The 13,876-nt window shown below is 33.3% G+C and overlaps 2 protein-coding genes and 1 long non-coding RNA gene across 4 annotated transcripts in view; 1 reads left to right on the top strand and 2 right to left on the bottom strand.

The window, feature by feature from the left end:
• Window positions 1-2,651: 2,651 nt before the first annotated feature.
• The window catches only part of LOC134236038 (receptor-type tyrosine-protein phosphatase epsilon-like), a 38,117-nt gene continuing 26,892 nt past the window's right edge, over window positions 2,652-13,876 (top strand). Inside the window, exon 1 of the mRNA XM_062718223.1 lies at window positions 2,652-2,781. The gene's annotated coding sequence lies outside the window, so the exon portion shown is untranslated. The remainder of the gene's footprint in view (window positions 2,782-13,876) is intronic.
• On the bottom strand, window positions 3,725-13,774 carry LOC134236047 (uncharacterized). Of its 2 annotated transcripts, XR_009985524.1 has the most exons (4): window positions 13,660-13,774; window positions 13,312-13,390; window positions 4,577-4,648; window positions 3,725-4,119 (listed from the first exon to the last, which is right to left on the bottom strand). It is a non-coding gene; the product is annotated as an uncharacterized LOC134236047 (long non-coding RNA). The 2 variants fall into 2 exon arrangements; XR_009985523.1 differs by lacking the exon at window positions 13,660-13,774 and having other exon boundaries at window positions 13,312-13,518.
• Window positions 5,669-6,805, bottom strand: LOC134236041 (uncharacterized). The gene has a single exon (XM_062718227.1). It carries the CDS (start codon window positions 6,803-6,805, stop codon window positions 5,669-5,671), a length of 1,137 nt encoding a protein of 378 aa, XP_062574211.1.

Genomic DNA, 13,876 nt, shown 5'->3' with positions numbered 1-13,876 from the left:
TCCTGTCACTACGATAGTACTGCCTCTTGGCACTTCCCCCACCTTAATCTGTGGTATGCCACCTCTCCCTATAACCAACCAACTGCCTTATTTAGGTCTTATGTTCAGGTTATTTCAGTTTCTCAGCTTTGTGCCCTCCACAACTGTATGCCTTATTCAGGTCTTAATACAATGTATTAGACGACACACAGCTGAAATCTACTTCAAACACTGTTCACTGAGAGGTATCAAAACACTCTAATACAGCGTGTATCAGAGCAGTCCCCGTAAATTGGCAATTTCATACTACTTGTATGATCGCAAAATTAATATTTTTTAGTGTTTAAGAAATGAAAAGAAAACGTAGGTCTAACGTTTATACGAAACTAAACAGCAACCATTTCCGTTTCAATAAATACATGTACATCCCTGTCAAATGTATCATTAAACGACAAGAAATGATTTACAATTTAATAGAAATTATCCTTTACTTACACTTTTGCGATATAAAATTCTAAATTTGCATTCAATATTTCCATTACTTTTACAAAGAAAAAATTCGACTGTAATTACTTTAAATTACATATTTGCAGGAGAGAGAGAGAGAGAGAGAGAGAGAGAGAGAGAGAGAGAGAGAGAGAGAGAGAGAGAGAGAGAGAGGTTCTTAAGGTAATACATGTATATATTGACGGTTTTCTTTTCATGAAAATTGAAATCCGAATGCAGCTATTTCAATGGTTCAAAAATGTCATATATTCATCGTAATAGAAAGAACTAATTAGTTGCTGTCCACACGTGGATGGATAGATTGCTCACAAAGTATTTCTATAATTCGACACTTCAGCATTTATATCAATTTATTAAGTAATTAAAAACTGATTCTTGCAGATTACGTATCAATTATTTTTTTCCTGAAAAAAAATCATTATATTTGCTTTTGTTTAAGATGCTTCGAATGGATACACAACGAGATTTTTAGGATTTTATGTCTACATATCTAATACAACAAACAGACTGGATGGGTATTTATGTTTTCATGATGAAAACTACACCACGGCAACCATACCGTCAATTGCAGACATAAAATGTCCTGTACACGGCCAATACGTCATCTACTACAACGTCAGACCACAGGATGCAGCACGTGCTGCTCAATTCAGCAAGTGGGCACACAACGAATTGTGTGAAGTTGAAGTTAACGGTACGCTTTTTGTCTTTTTTCGATAATAAAAAAAGTATACGTCAATAGAAACGTGATTTATTGAATGTGGTGAAGTCTGCAGACAGATTTTTTTTTTAATTTGTTTTATGATTTACTGAGTATTCTGAAAGTGTACAACGCTTTTATTGAGGATGTCATTAAACATTACGAAACATGTCATGCAAATATATTTATATACATTTACAATGATGAGAAAAATTAAATTGAAATTGTTACCTTACCGTGAGTGTGTACAATTGTAGCGATATCAAAATACATGTATTAGAAAAAAATGTATTAACATATGTTGATTTTTTTTCGTATGAAATCATCCTCTAGAACTACTTTTAGATTTTAAAACAAATTAATTAATTCAGGCAAGGAACTAAATGCTGAGATGCTTTAAATATAACACATAAGTTGCAGTATATCCATATCTCACTCTAGAATGAAAATAAAATTAGGTGTAGCCTTTTTTTTACTGAAAATTGGGCTTATATGTACATGTATGAGAACACAAAAAAGGAATTTAAACTTTTTCTCAGAAAATGTGTAATTCTTAAAAGGTATACATAATACGACGTTTAGATTGCTTCATTGATTGCTTGATAGTTTATTGTTTTACCTCCCATTCTTTAATGGCTCAATCACATATATGGAGACAACACCATCATCAAGTGAAGAGCTTCAGATATTGGACTTTATTTTGCACCCATGGCTTATGAACAGTTAGGATCTCTATCGTGCCATCGCCGGCGGTGACCCGGGTCTCCTGTTTTTAAAATCTCATCCGAAGGACCCAAACATCTACTTAAAGCGTCGAGTGCAATGAACCAATTGAACCAAAGAACCATTTGCTACCTATTTATCGACTTTGTTCAGTCGCGGCCTTGCCTCGATCTCACAAATTACCGATCACGGAGCACAGTACCATAAATACCATTAATTTAAAGGCTCATGTCAGCATACAAATTTCTCTCCAATATTTATTTTCTGAAACTTTGAACATTTTGTTTATGTTTTACATGTAAAACAGTATGTGAAGAAGTTGTTTTTCATACACCAAACATTAATAAGGAACAAAAATTGAACGAAATACCAAAATGAGTAAGCTTTCAGCAAGCACAGTGAAGGCATGTTCTTGGATTGAAAAAAGGCAAAATTTCTCAAATAAATTTGGCGTCGTTATAACTGTGACAATATAGTATTCATTTGTGAAGGCAATGAAGAGTACATGTCTAAAGCAATTTTACACAAAATAAAACATCGATCGATTCTCGTTAAACTCAATTTAAAATGGACGAAAGATTTTATAAGTTAAAAGTTGTTCAAACAAATGAAAGTCTTCAATGAACAATAAAAGTTTGTAAAATTACATGTATTCAATAACAATGTTAAAGAAGAAAAAAGAATAATTTTATCTAAAATCCTCTTAACATTATAAAAAAAAGTATTTTAAACCCTAGGTTGCAAAGATCAAGAAGTATATGGACCAGACTGTTCCATCTCCTGTCCTGATAATAACTGTCGTTATTGTCACATAGAGACAGGTGCTTGTCAGGGGTGTAAACCTGGGTATAAGGGACATCACTGTGAACTACGTAAGTTAAAGAAAAAAACATTTCACATCTTTACTGTAAACATTCAGTTAACAAAACACAAGTTCAGTGTATTTTATTCATTCAATTCTAGCAAATACCAACTTGGGTTTAAAAACATATGTTATAATATGAAAAAAGCCGTCAGGGGTACATATTTTTTGTACAAACCATCACAGATGATTGCAAAATAGGGGGGGGGGGGGGAGATGCATCTAAATAAGAAATGGAAAATAAACTTTGTCAGTATAAGTGCTGTTGATTGCAAAAATACAATAACACTGATATTGAATCAATTTTGAAAACTTTTTGATGGCTACTCTTATTTGAAATTGTCCAGGATTTCATAAATAACCTACACAGGCAACTTAGCCACATATGATTCTCATATGTATATCATATGATTCTCATATGATTGGTTTCATATGAGAATCATAGATAAAGGGCATCATATGTGAATTATATGAAGCAAATCATATGATTTACATATGATCCACATATGTGAATCATATGAAAATAACTACATATGATTTTCATATGAATGATTTCAGTGTGTTTCAAGCCATTTACATATGAGAATCATATGAAAAGGACATCATATGTAAATCATGTGAATCACTTGTGTGTTCTTTTTCAATATTTTTCACATTCTTGTACACATTTAAAAATCAGATAGTTCTGCTTTAGATGAAAATTCATTACATTACAATGATCTTCATTGGTTAAATATTTTAAAATATCTTAAAATGCTTACACATCTTTTTTGATAAAATTATTTTCATCAAGAGAAATAACTTATTTTTCACAGTCTACATTCTAAGCAAGAAAATATACAAACAAGTCAGTAGCATTTGTCGATACATGTATTTTAAACATATTCTAACATGAGTACAAATTATAAGATTTCAGCAAAATGATTTAGTAGTAAAACATGTATACTGTGCATGTACAAATGAATAACATAATTAGGTAATGTATAAAAATACCACATGACATGAAAGTGTCCAAAGCAAAATTGAAATATCAGCAATAACATTTGTCATGTATTCTCTATTGTAAATTTATGAAAAATCAAGTTATTGATTATTCCAGCATACAATAAGAATATGGGAAATCTTCACACGTCAAATTCAGACAAGATTGTGTACATCCTCCCCATTTCATAATTATTCCATATATTTCTTTGCTCTTTTTCCTTCTGTATCTTTCAGTTTTTTCATTTGTCCTCCCTTTGATCTTCCATGACCATTTTGAAAATCTCTTTGAACTGTACCGTACCAAAAATGAATATCCACCACTTCTCCTCTTCCTGAACAATTTCTTTGTGGCACAGAATGGTCTCTACAAAAAAATTCAATTCAAAAAATAAAATAATTCTTAAATTTTATGAGTTATAAAAGTTACTTAGGTATAATCAGCAAAAAAATGTATGCCCAATTCACTGACACAGATATGATACAAGATAAAACTAATGTTATATATGTTATACTACGTGTTTTGAGAAATCCTTTGATGTAATTTGCAAAACAATTACACTATTGAAAGATATGCTTCATAATAAAATCATTTAAAGCAATTTTTTGTTATTCTGACAATCAAATTTAGAATGTTCAAACAGTACATATTAATTCAGATTGTCAAAAAATTAAGAAGATTCTGATATAGATACATGATTATTATTTCTGTACAAAAAATACAACAGACAATTAGACAGGCAGAAAAACAGACATTGTGATTCCAAGATATCCCAGACTTTTGGGAAGAATATAACAAAGTTTATTTTACAGTGTGTAGTTACCTTAACTTTGAAGCAAGCCTTGGATCTTGGGATTTGTTCTTTATCTTATGAGAGGCTGACTGTATATTGAACCTGTAAGACAAATACTCACAGTCTCACACAGTAGATATTTTCTAAGAATACATTTAATTAAAACTTAAACTATCAAAAAGAGAGAGTACAAGTTTGTAGGTTCTCTATAGTCTTAAATATATCTAACATTTAACCCGAAACTATAAGCACGCGTACCATTCACTAGTGTTGGGGGGAAAAATAATTGTCAGTAAATGAATACACATGTACATAGATGTAAAAATTCAATGGATTAGCTAGCTGATGTTCTTTCAACATACATGCACATGTATTTATACCTTTAAAGTTGGATGTCACTATAATACATTTTTAGTTGAAATTCAAAAATCCAGTTTATCCCCCCTCTTCCCACAATGTTATTGTATACTATATAGTTTCATAGCCTTTACAGCCAGCAAAATCTATTCATACTTTGCATATTTTAAGTGCACTGGATTAAATTTATAATCATAATAATGTAGAAAAAAATTTCTAGAGTATTGAGTTGAGTTGAATTTATTTTTGATGAAGCCATGCAAACAATGTAGAATTATAAAAGAACAAAAAGAAATTATCAAGAAATATTTTGTCATAAAGAGACATTACAGATACTTTGATTTTTTATTTCAAGTATTTATTTTAACCTTCAATGTTGTGATGATGCTGTTGTGAAGTGCGTTAGTACAAGGAAATACAATCTATGTAGTTAGTATAACTCGTGAAAATGGTGAGGGGTAACAATAAGTTACAACCCACCTGAGCTGTGGACCTCGGACGGGACAGTGTCGTCAGACGTCTGTGTCAATCCAGGGTATAATCACAACTGGCTTAATATGGTGGTAAATCAGCTGTTTGTGACGTATCAAATATATGTATCCCGAACCCGAACTATTTTATAAAACCTTTATTACTACATTCCTCCCCGTTTTAATAAGCCCTGGGATATGGCACAAATCAGAACATCCGACTTTATGCCATTTAAATATAAAAGCAGTATACAGTACAAATATATACAATTTTAAAAATAATGACACTATAAAATTAACATAACATTTTTAAAGCATCCTTGAAGTCTGATAGCAAAATGTCATTTCCAATTTCTGTCAAATGTACCCCATCTCTTCTAAAAAGTGTTCTGTATTTCCAATGAATTTCATGATGGAATATCACTTTCCCTCCCCTTCTTTCCATAAATGATCCTAATTCTCTATTGATTGTCGTTTTCTTGTTTTCTCCCTCCCAGACTGCGATTTTGCCCCAGACTCTTCTTGACAATAGTTCCGAATAAATAAAAATTGTATCTGGAAAATTCTCCATGTATGAAGAAATGTCATTTTGCATTTTGGTTATGAGAGAAAGAGGACTTGAAAAAGAGATGTCATTAGATCCTAAATGAATTATAATAATGTTTGGGATTATATCTTTTGTAGCAGTGTGAAGTGTTTCTGTAAGCGAAGACCATCTCATGCCTCTTATTCCATGCCACTTAATGTTGCAATTTTGTAAACCTAAGTCAGTAGAGTGAGTGTCAATAGATCTTTGATGGGCCCAATGAATAATTGAGGATCCTATTATGAGTATGTCTTTCTTTTTTGTAAGTTCACAATTTTGTAAAACCTCAGCAGGCGGGCTGCTTATATCCAACAGAATACTAAGTATTTTCCAGTGAAACAAACTTGTAAAGTTTTGAGCAGGATAAGGAGACTTTGGTAATGACTGATGTTGATGAGTTGTTTCTAAGTAATATTTTATTTGTACAAGGTCATCCTCTTGCCAAATTGTTCCTAAACATGCAGAAAATTTTTCGTTTGAATTTATAAATGATATCACATTTACTTTGTTGAATCTGTTGATTAAAGTAGATATTTTTTCAACCCACATTTGACCATGAATGTCAGTATCATATCTACAATATGTGGAGTCATCAAAATGTTCTTTTTCTATATGCAACCTCAAAAACCTTTCCTGGCCAAAACCTAATTCACATGTCCAACATGATGTCTTTGGATAAAGAAACCAAGGAATATGTTCTTGAATAACATGTCGTCGGACATGTGTAAACTTTGAGTTACAAACAGGGCACTTTTTCCCTTTTTTACCTAAAGTGGAACCTTGCACGTGGTTTGGTAGAGGTTCTTCCTCATAGTCAGGTACAAAATGATCTCCTAACTCTGACATTTCTAAAACAATTGTATTTTTACATTTAATACAAGTTACTTTTAATATATAAATTTGTAAAACTTTTAATGTTCCTGATGCTTAAAGGTTTTTGATATATTATTATACAGGCATAAAATAGTAAAATGAAATAAATATACACCATTAAAAAAAACTAAATATGTTAATTTGTCTATTATTTTGTTTCTTTGTTTTGAATGTTTTTTTTTTTCATTTTTACTTATATATAAAACATTATAAAAACAGTGAAACATGCTAGTTATTAAATCACATGCACTTCTGTTAATTTGATCTTGTACATAATCAGATAGGTAACTGGGTCTTTGTCTTGTCCTTTGACCTCTTTTAACCTGTTCTTTTCCTGAAGAAAGAGAACTTGAAGCAGTACTGGGGTTTTGATGATGCATCAGAACATCCGACGCATCATCCCTAGCAAAAAGGTTTGCAACATCTGAGATCACATCATCAGATTCAGAAGGACAACTAGTCTGCTTTAAAGACCCATCACTCTGGTTGAAAAATTTATTCCTGAATCTTTTTACCCAGCCGGGATGATTTAAATCTTTACAGAACTTAATGCGGTCATGGTGTATTACAGATTCTCTGTTTTTCTTATCAATGATCTTAAATAAAACAGGAGATTTGACCTCAGTTATGATATATGGACCCTTCCAAGGAGACTTTAATTTTGAACTTTGACCCAGTTTTGTAGCTTAATCAATTTTCAGTACAACATCTCCTACATTGTATGTACTTTGGTATAAATTGGTATCAAAGTATCGCTTTTGTCTATTTTGGGCTTTACAAATATTTTCTCTTGCAATTTGATGACATTCTGTAATATTAGACCTCAAATCTTGTAAGTATTCAGGAATTTCTTTCTCAGAGTTGTTCAGGTTGCATGTACCTAGTATCAAATCTATAGGTTGGGTCGTCTCCCTTCCTAAAAACATAAAGTTTGGTGTAAACTGAGTTTGTCTATTTTCAGTAGCTCTAATAGCACCTGCAATTTGTTGTAAATTGAGGTCCCATTCATGTTGTTTGTCTTTTAAATAACATCGAATACTCTGTAGTACTAAACGGTTGTATCTTTCAACTTGACCGTTAGACTGAGGATGGTATGGTGTTGTCCTGGTTTTAGCTATTTGTAATAGCTGACACAATTTTTGCATAAGTACACCATCGACATTTTTACCCTGGTCAGAATGTAACTCTCTAGGGCAACCATACCGAGATATAAAATTATCAACCACAGCTTTTGCTACTGTTTCAGAATTTTGGTTTGGCATTGGGACAATTTCTAACCATTAAGTAAATTGATCAATGATCATCAAGATGTATTTGTTTCCATTTTTGGTTACAGGAAGAGGTCCCAGTATGTCAATGTGTACACGATGAAGAGGATAACCTGCATGATATTGACCTAGAGCAGCCTTAGCTTTGATGTTGGGCTTTTTATTCTTGTTACATACACTACAATTTTCAACATAAAGTTTGGAGTCTTGTGACATACCATACCAAATTGAGCATTGTTTCAATTTTTCATAAGTCTTTGTTTGACCTAAATGTCCTGCTGTTTTGCAGTCATGACAATGTTTCAATATTTCAGGTTGCATATTTTTTGGAGCTACAAACAAATATCTTGGATTAATATGATCTTCCCATAAGTAATATAGAAGACCATCTTTTAGGTGTAACTGAGATTCACCTGACCAAAGATATCTAACACTGGGACTACTTAATGATAACTCTTTCTGAGATGGATTTATCCCAGACTCTATCCAAGTCTTGACCTTGTAAATATCACTATCTTCATTTTGATTTTTGTTTAATTCTTCTCGATCAAAAATATCTGACAACCCAAAAGCAATTTTATCAACACTGTCAACTGATCTTATTGTTAAAGGAGTAACATAATCTATATCATTCTCGAAAGTGGCCCACTGTTGTTTTGCTCGAGTGCAAAAATGGCACCCAGCACAAGGTAATTGACTCAATTCTATTCCAGGTCTATATTCATTACAAAGATCTACACTATCTGGTATTCTCGAAAGGGCATCTGCATTACTATGGTTTTTCCCTGGTCTATGTTGTAAAATGATGTTATATTGTGACAGTTCCTCAATCCATTTTGCTAGTTGACCTTCAATGTTTTTGAAATTTAAGAGCCATATCAAACTATTGTGGTCGGTTCTTAGAATAAAGGTATTACCCAACAAAAATGTCTGAATTGTCTTGTAAATGTAATAATTGCCAAGAGTTCTTTTCGAGTGGTACAATATTTTCTTTGGGCTGGTGTTAATACCTTGCTAGCAAAACTTACAATTTGTTCTTTACCATTTTGTATTTGACATAATTCAGCACCAATTGAATTATCTGATGCATCCGTGTCTAAAAAAAAAGGTATCTTGTGAATTTGGGTACGCTAATGTCAGAGCTTGAATGATGCATTGTTTGATCATTTCAAATGCATTTTGATGTTCTTCTGACCATTCAAATTTTGACTTTTTGGATGTTTTTACAAGTTGGTATAATGAGTGAGAAATTTCAGCAAAACCCTTAACATGATTTCTGTGGTAGTTTGCGAATCCCAAGAATGATTCTAATTGCTTTGTATCTTTTGGGACTGGCCACTTTTTGATAATATCTATACTTTCAGGATTGACTGAAACACCATTTTGATTGACTAACTTTCCTAGAAATTTGATTTCTCTTTGGTATAGTTCACACTTTTGAGGTTTGAGTTTCAGATTGTATTTTTCAAACCTGGAAATAACTGCAGTAAGATTTCTAGTATGGGACAGCATATCACTACCTAAAATGATAACATCATCTAAATATGCTAAGCATTCTTGCCATGTTAATCCCCTTAAGACTTGTTGGATAACTCTACTAAAAGTGGCTGGGCTGTTACATAAACCGAAGGGTAATCTAACATGTTCATACAAGCCATATTTAGTTGTAAATGCTGTTTTGCTTCTGTCTTGTTCATCTACTAGTACCTGACAGTAACATGAAGCCATATCTAGTGAACTGAAAAAAGAATTTCCCCTAAAGTGTCAATGCAATCTTGTATATTTGGTATGGGAAAAGCATCTTTTGTTGTAACTTTGTTAAGGGCCCTATAGTCTATACAAAATCTCATTTTCCCATCTTTCTTTCTCACTAATACAGGAGGAGAGGCCCACTCTGAATTAGAGGGTTGAATTATACCCTTTTCAATCATTTGCTCTATGTGCTTTTTCTCTTCATTTTCAAACCCCATTGGTGTTCTACGCAACTTCTGTTTGATTGGTCTTGCTCCACCAGTGTTAATTTTATGAGTTATCTCCCCATTAAAAAGACCTAAATCAAAATCATCTTTGGCAAAAACATGCTGAAATCTATTTAACAAAGAGAAAACTTCATAATGGTCTTCCTCATTTAGGTTAGTAATTGATCTATCATATAGGTCTTGTAAGTGGGGTGGTAACTGAGATCTTAAAATTTCAGATGATGGTTTAGTAATGGAGTGATCTATGTCAATTTTATTGACAGATATTTGTTCGTCATCTTCCATATCAACCACTTCATCTATTTCCATTCCAAAACCTATATTTTCACCTTTTTTTAAAGTGACAAATCTATCTGTTGGATTTCTAAAGGAAATGTTTGTATGCTCTGAATTAATCACAGAATTTGGAGGCATAATACCCTTAGAAAAGTTCTTTTCTGTCTCAATACAAAGTGAACCTTTGAATGATCTGTCAACTTTTACTGGTGTAATTTGAACTGTTTGAGGTGGTATAACTGTTCTTTTCTGTACAGAAACTCTATATACCTGAACATCATCCCTAGAACACTCTGTTTTTATCTTAGTGATTGGTACTGATGTTTGATCCAAAGTAAGAGTCAAGTTTTGCATATTGATAATGCTATTGTGTGCTTTCAAAAAATCAAGACCAAATAATAATGAGTCTGCAATCTCCCCAACCACTACATCCCACCTTTGTACTATTGGCCCTACTGTCAACTTAACCTTTTCTGCTATTTTGGCTTTGATGTTATGTTTACCTGCCCCTTTCAAAGTTATTTCTTTATTTAATTTTGGTTTGGGTTGGAGGGTTTCAAAAAGTTCCCAATTCATAACAGTGACTTGTGCAGCAGTATCTATCACAGCATCAATTGTTCTGTTGTTTACAGTACAAGGGACATAAAGGGTGTTTTTCAATCTATCATCTTTGTAAAGGTCAATTTCTTGTAAGTTAAATTTTACTTTAGGACGAGGCCTGTCTGATGTATCTGAATGGGTTGAAGAATGGCCTACATCTCCAACCTGTTGAAGTTTAAAGGCTTAGACTGGGGTGATGGTGACCTATTCCTACTCTGAAATGGTGACCTACTTCTACGATTAGGACAGTCTTTAGCAAAGTGACCTTCTTGATCACATTTGAAGCAGGTTTGTCTGTTTGGGCTACTTGAAGGTGATCTAACTCTTGTACCCTCTTTACTGTTTGACCTGTAATTGTGTTTCTGACTTGGAGATTTTAAAATTTTTAAAATGTCTTGGACGTTTGTTTTTATATCTTTCATGTCATCTTCTAATCTTGTGACCCTTGACTCAAGTCTTGACATTTTTGTTTGTTCTGTGTATGTTGTTGATGTTTGTTTATTGTAAAGAGACCTAATCTTGCTAACCTTCTCTCCATCTTCCTCACACTCACTTTCTGAACTTTCAAATTTTACCCTTCTTGTTTCAGATTTTTTTATACCTAGAATGAGCTTTTGGTTTGTGATTGCACTTTTCATGTATTGTGTGGCAATGTCTAGTGTGTCTGGGTTTTTGTCCATGGCAATGAGTGCAGCTTGTTTATTTGTGGAGCCTCTCAAAAATGCATCTATTGCAACAGTTTGTCGACAATCTTCAGGCGTGTCTGGGTATCCGTCTGTGGTCATTTCCAGAACCTTATCTGCAAACTCGTCTACGGATTCCTCCAGGCCTTGTTTGATATCTTGAAGTTGTCTTCGTATTATATGAGGCAGGTCTTTCTTGCCAAATCTCTCATTCATTTTTGCACTCAGTTTCTTGAAGCTTCTTTGATCTGAACTTGGTCTGGAACTGAAGTATTTCAAGGCCTTGTCTCGAAGACTCTCAATAAGTTTGTCCAGTTTTTGTTCATCAGACCATTTGTATCTGGACGCAATGTGGGAAAACCGCTCTTTCCATCAAAGGTGGACATTTTTGGTGGACTTGATCTCTTTGGCTCATTAGTGTCAGAGTTCGCAGATGATGTCTTTTTGTAGACTCCCTGTGGTGCTAACTTGTCTACTTCTCGGCTGATCTTTTCATCTTCAAGCTGCTTAATTTTGTTTTCTAAATGTTGTAACTTACCTACCCATCTGTTGTCTTGTTCGTAAAGTTTTTGTTCTAATGTCGCAAGTTCTTCGTTCTTTGCCGTCATTTTTTTACTGAAAGTGTTTTCGTTATTTGCTTTTGTGTTTGCTAGCTCTGTTTCAATTTTTTGTTGTAGTTTGTACATTTGTTGTTCATGTTCTGATCTTAATGTATTTTCTAAATCTTCTATTTGCTGTTGTCTAGAAGTGATGTCTTTTTCTGACTGAACAATTTGTATATTCTTTCTTTCATTGTCTTTTGTGAGCCATGCTATATCTGATTGTAATTTTGCAATTTCATTTAAAGCATCTTCAATTTTGGGGTATTGTGTTTTTTTCTGATTGTGTTTGTGTGTCTCTCTCTCCAAAAACAATCACACCCTCACTCACAAGGGGATCCCATACTGTGCTTGGGATTGATGTTAGTGTTTTTAAATCTTCAACAGAGATTGTCCCCTTTTCTTCCCTAAGTCTCATGATTAACCCTGCCCTTTTATCTCCTATGTTTGGGATTGTTTTTAATTCCCCAAAACTAGCATTGTTTATGTCTACAGGGTTTTCACTATTTGCCATTCTGATTCAGTTTTGTTTTGTTCAAAAATAAAGATAGAAAAACAGTCGTGCTGTTGATTAACTATCAGAATGTCCGACAGAAAATCAAGAGTGACTGTGAAGTGTTTATGATCGTTATCAGAAAATCCGACAACAATCAAATCTAAATGAAAAAATGAGAAAAAAGCAAGGAAATGATAGAAACCGCCATTGAATTTATTTTTTTTAAAAAGAATTTTATTTGAGAAGAAAAACGGAAAACAAAGAAAAAAAAAATGGCGCGAAATATAAACACACAATATGTCGCACTTCACCGATCGGAAGATCCTTCCGGCGACGCCAATGTTGTGAAGTGCGTTAGTACAAGGAAATACAATCTATGTAGTTAGTATAACTCGTGAAAATGGTGAGAGGTAACAATAAGTTACAACCCACCTGAGCTGTGGACCTCGGACGGGACAGTGTCGTCAGACGTCTGTGTAAATCCAGGGTATAATCACAACTGGCTTAATATGGTGGTAAATCAGCTGTTTGTGACGTATCAAATATATGTATCCCGAACCCAAACTATTTTATAAAACCTTTATGTCTACAATGCAATCGTCTGTCAAATCAGCTTCAGGATCAATCGCCAGTCTTATCAGCTTCGGGCTCTTTGGACTGAAAAAAAACAGCACTGTGACACTGAAATCAAGTTGCCGAATGCATCTAAAGGCCATAAAAACAAACATTTGTCATTAAGTTTAAGAAGGAATCCGGACTTGATAACGATCTCAACATACATAACGCCAACTGACAGGTTTCTACTTTCACTTTCATATCGGTACGTAACAAACCGAAAACAAATTCAAGTTTTAAAAAGCAGTAATGCCTTTAGCCTAACATGTAATGTTTACATTCATTCAGAAACAAATTTTATCCAAACTTACTTACAGATCACGAACGTTAGGTTTACGAAATGCATTGATTTAACAATTACATGCATGATGCAAGTGATAAGAGTATATAGAGAGTTCATACGCATCTGTAACAATAATGAAATTATTTTTAAACAATATGAATCAAAAGTCTTTAAAATATTATTGTTAGGAGATCACTTGCCTTTTCCAAACACCCAACACGTCTGCTGCAGCAGTGACGTCAAAA

This window comes from Saccostrea cucullata, unplaced genomic scaffold, assembly GCF_032062105.1.
Source record: "Saccostrea cucullata isolate Sc308-1 unplaced genomic scaffold, CSIRO_AGI_Scuc_v1 ctg1483, whole genome shotgun sequence".
Taxonomy (NCBI): domain Eukaryota; kingdom Metazoa; phylum Mollusca; class Bivalvia; order Ostreida; family Ostreidae; genus Saccostrea; species Saccostrea cuccullata.
The sequence above is the reverse complement of the archived record's forward strand: the minus strand, read 5'-3'. Positions and strand labels throughout refer to the sequence as shown.